Source organism: Carlito syrichta, unplaced genomic scaffold (genome assembly GCF_000164805.1).
Source record: "Carlito syrichta isolate Samal-C Ts95f unplaced genomic scaffold, Tarsius_syrichta-2.0.1 Scaffold145269, whole genome shotgun sequence".
Lineage (NCBI taxonomy): Eukaryota > Metazoa > Chordata > Mammalia > Primates > Tarsiidae > Carlito > Carlito syrichta.
In genome coordinates this window covers 70,892-74,680 of record NW_007089365.1, presented here as the reverse complement: position 1 = coordinate 74,680, position 3,789 = coordinate 70,892, and the positions used below count along the sequence as shown (strand labels likewise).

Here is a 3,789-nt window from a genome sequence, read left to right as displayed (position 1 = left end):
GGATGTGGGTAGGGTGGGGATGGGGATGGGATGGACGTGGGGATGGGCATGGGAATATGGATGGGACAGAGACAAGAGATGGAGAGATAGGGAGCGATAGAGAGAGAGAGAGATTTCCTTTTCTTTTTTATTCTAGATTTAGAGGGTGCGAGTTCAGTCGTTCTGTGCATAGACTGCATAGTGGTGAAGTCTGGCTTCCAGTGCCGTCATCACCAGATAGTGGGCATTGTACCCGGACCCATTCAGTAACCTCCCATCCCTCACCCCTCATCCTCCTGAGTCTCCAGTCCCTGTGATTCTATTCTCTATGTTTATTTATGCTATATGTGCACATCCTTAGCGCCCACTTAAGTGAGGATGTGTAGCATGTTTGAATTGTTTCACTTAAGACACTAGCCTTGTGTCATCTGCATTGCTGCAAAAGACATAATTTCCTACTTTGTATGGCTGAATAATAGTCCACAGTGTCTCCTTGCCACGTTCTCTTTATCTAATCGTTCACAGATAGACACTTAGGTAGACTCCATATCCTTGCTATTGTGAATAGTCCTGCGATAAACATGCAGGGGCACGTATTTTTTTAGTACAATTTCTTGTCCTTTGAGTAATGCCCAGTAGCAGGATGGCTCTGGTTTTAGTTATTTGAGAAATTGCCATGCTGTTTTCCATACAGGGTGTACTAATTTAAATTCTCACTAACAGTGTGTGTTTCCTTTGCTCCACATCTTCACCAACATCTGTTATTTTTTGACTTTTAATAACACTCTTTCTCACGGGTGTTAGATGAGATATTATTGTGGTTTAAATCTGCATTTCTCTGGTGATTAGTGATGTTGAGCATTTTTTCAAATGCTTGTTGGCCATTTGTATGTCTCCTTTTGAAAAATGTCTGTTTATGTCTTTTAATTTTAATGGGATTACTTGGTTTTTATTTTTTATTATTTATTTATTTATTTATTTATTTATTTTTTGAGTTGGAGCCTCACTCTGTTGCCCAGACTGGAGTGCAGTGGCCGCTCCCAGCCACCGCAGCCCCAACCTGCTAGGCTCTGGGAATCCTTCCGCCTCAGTCTTCCAAGTAGCCAGAATTACAGGCGCACACTACCACACCCGGCTAATTTTTTGATTTATTGTAGAGATGAGGTCTCGCCTGCCCAGATGGGTCTCAAACCCGCGGGCTCAGGCAATCCACTCACCTCAGCCTCCCAAAGGCACGGAATTACTTGGTTTTTAAAATGTTGTTGTTGTTGAGATGTTTGAGTTCCTTGTAGATTCTGGGTACAGTTCCTTTGTCAGATGAACAGCTTGCAAATATTTTCTTCCATTCTTCGAGTTGTCTGTTCACTCTTGATTATTTCTTCTGCTATGCAGAAGCTTTTTAGTTTAATTAAGTCCCATTTGTCTATTTTTATTTTTGTTGCATTTGCTTTTGAGGTCTTAGTCATGAATTCTTTGCCAAGGCCAATGTCCAGAAAGCTTTTCCTGGGTTTTCTTCTAGTATTTTTATAGTTTCACATCTTACATTTAAGTCTTTAATCCAAATATTTTATTTTAAATAAACGCTTTATTTTACAACTTTTAAATTTACAGTAAAGTTGCAAAGCCAGCCCAGAGCTCCTGTGTACCCAGCACCATTTATCCCACTGTGACATTGCCATGTCATTTGTCACAACTGATGAACTGATTATTCCCTGAACTCCATGCGTTATGCTGACTTCACTAGCTTTTCCCTAATGCCCTCATTCTGTTTCCATCCAGAGCCCACAGGACATGTAACCATTATGTCTCCTGAGGCTCCTCTTGGCTGTGACAGTTTCTCAGATTTTCTTTGTTTTTGATGACCTTGACCATTTTGAGGAGTCCTAGTCAGATATTTTATAGAATGTCACTCAATTTAGGTGGTCTGATGCTTGCTTCATGGTTAGATTGGGTGATGGGTTTGGGGGAGGAAGACCACGTGGGGAAGGGCGACCACGTGGGGAAGGGCCTTCTCAGCACGCTGTATCCTGGGTGCACACCACGTACAGGCCACCTCACGGACGATTCAGGCCTCATGGCCAGGCTAAGGGGTCTCTACTGTAAAGTTTCCCCTCCCCCTTCCCTTATGTGCTCCTTGGAAGCAAGCCGCTAAGCACTGTCCTGACTGCAGGGGTGGGAGCTGCGCGTTATCTCCTTGGGGAGAGCAACTGCCTGAGTAATTGGAATTCATCTGTACAAGAAGTTTGTCTATCTACTTGTTTATTCAATTACTTATATCAGTATGGACACATGGGTATTTATTTTATGTAGTGGGTTACAATCCAATACTACTCTGCTGGCTGAACTGCCCCAGCTGTGGCCCGGGAGCTCCTTCAGTCTCCACCCACCCACCCAGTCCCTGGTACCTGCTGCCATTGATTTGTTTGAGTACTTCCTTCCTATCACTACACATTGCCCCAGGCCAACAATAAACTATTTTCGGGCCAGGTACAATGACTCACACCTGTAATTCCAGTACTCCAGAGGCCAAGGTGAAAGAACTGCTTGAGTCTAAGAGTTCGAGACCAGGCTGGGAGACATGGCAAGACCTCATCTCTACAAAAAAATCAAAAAGTGAGACAGCCCTGCACTTATCTTCAAAATGCCTCCAAGATCTGCTCAGGATGAAAGACTTCCTCTTCCTCCTACTCACCATCAGTCTCCTGGTTGTGACACAGATACAAACTAGAGTCTTGGGAAACCATACCATGGCCAACAGTGTGGTCCCAGTATTCAGCGATGTGAGTGGAGGCAGTTTCCTTTTCTTCTTGATCAACACCTTCATTCACCTCTTCCATCTCAGCTGAGGTGGCACACCTCAGCCCTAGCCTCATGCCTCCTGAAACAGCTGCCACCATCACAAGAGAATCCTTCCTCACCCTTGGTAGGGATTGCTGCCAGTCATCAGGTTGTATATAGAGTAGGTTGTGAAGTATGTAGGTTGTGTACCAAGTTGTGAAGAGTAACTAGCAGTGCCATGGTGGTAATGGCCAAAACGGGGAGGTATTGATGTGGAGGGGCAAGCAACACCCAGCTGGGCATCAATAAAGTTATCATTTGTGTGGAAAATAAAAAATAAAAAAGTTAGCCAGGTGTGGTGGCGCACGCTTGTAGTCCCACATGCTGGGGAGGCTGAAGTGGAAAGATTGCCTGAGCCCAGAAGATTGAGGCTATGGTGAGCTGTGATTGTGACACTGCACTCCAGCCTAAGTGAAAGAGACCCTAACTCAAAAAGGAAAAAAGAAGATAAGCTGTTTGTTTACAGCTGGTTCTTTTTAATGCAGAACGGCACTAGAAATCAAGACCCAGGTGCTTCGAGGCCTCTCCCAGGCCCTGGAGAGAGCTGGGAAAGATAAGCATGTTCCACGCCTGGATTCACACCCATTGAGAATCCTGTCTGTCTATCCACCAGGCTCTATGTTAGGCTAAGCATCCTCTGCACATGTCAGCCGCCCTGGGGCAGCAGCATTTAGCTACACTCTAAAGAGGGCAGTGGGCTGTGTGGTAAGAACCTGTCTTTTTTCTTTTGGGGTAAGCAGGTCAAGGTAAAATTTGTCTAATTGATGGGCACCAGTAGTGTCCAACTCCAGGTGACTTTTCCCCGGAGCACATGGGGCAATGTCTGGAGACATTTCAGTCACGACTGAGCAGTGGTGGTTCCTGGCATCTATTGGGGAAGGCCAGGGATGCTCTAAACATCCCAGTGCCCAGGACAGCCCCCACCAGAGAATGAGCCAGTCCCAAATGGTAGCTGTGCTGAGTGGACATCCT

The 3,789-nt window shown here is 45.3% G+C and overlaps 1 protein-coding gene across 1 annotated transcript; it reads left to right on the top strand.

The window, feature by feature from the left end:
- The first annotated feature begins 2,642 nt into the window (after positions 1 to 2,642).
- CD52 (CD52 molecule) lies at positions 2,643 to 2,825 on the top strand. The gene has a single exon (XM_021708737.1). The coding sequence runs from the start codon at positions 2,643 to 2,645 to the stop codon at positions 2,823 to 2,825; it is 183 nt and encodes a 60-aa protein (XP_021564412.1).
- The last annotated feature ends 964 nt before the right edge of the window (positions 2,826 to 3,789 follow it).

Coding starts and splice junctions, on each gene's coding strand:
- CD52 (XM_021708737.1), top strand. CDS start 2,643: ATGAAAGACTTCCTCTTCCTCCTACTCACCATCAGTCTCCTGGTTGTG.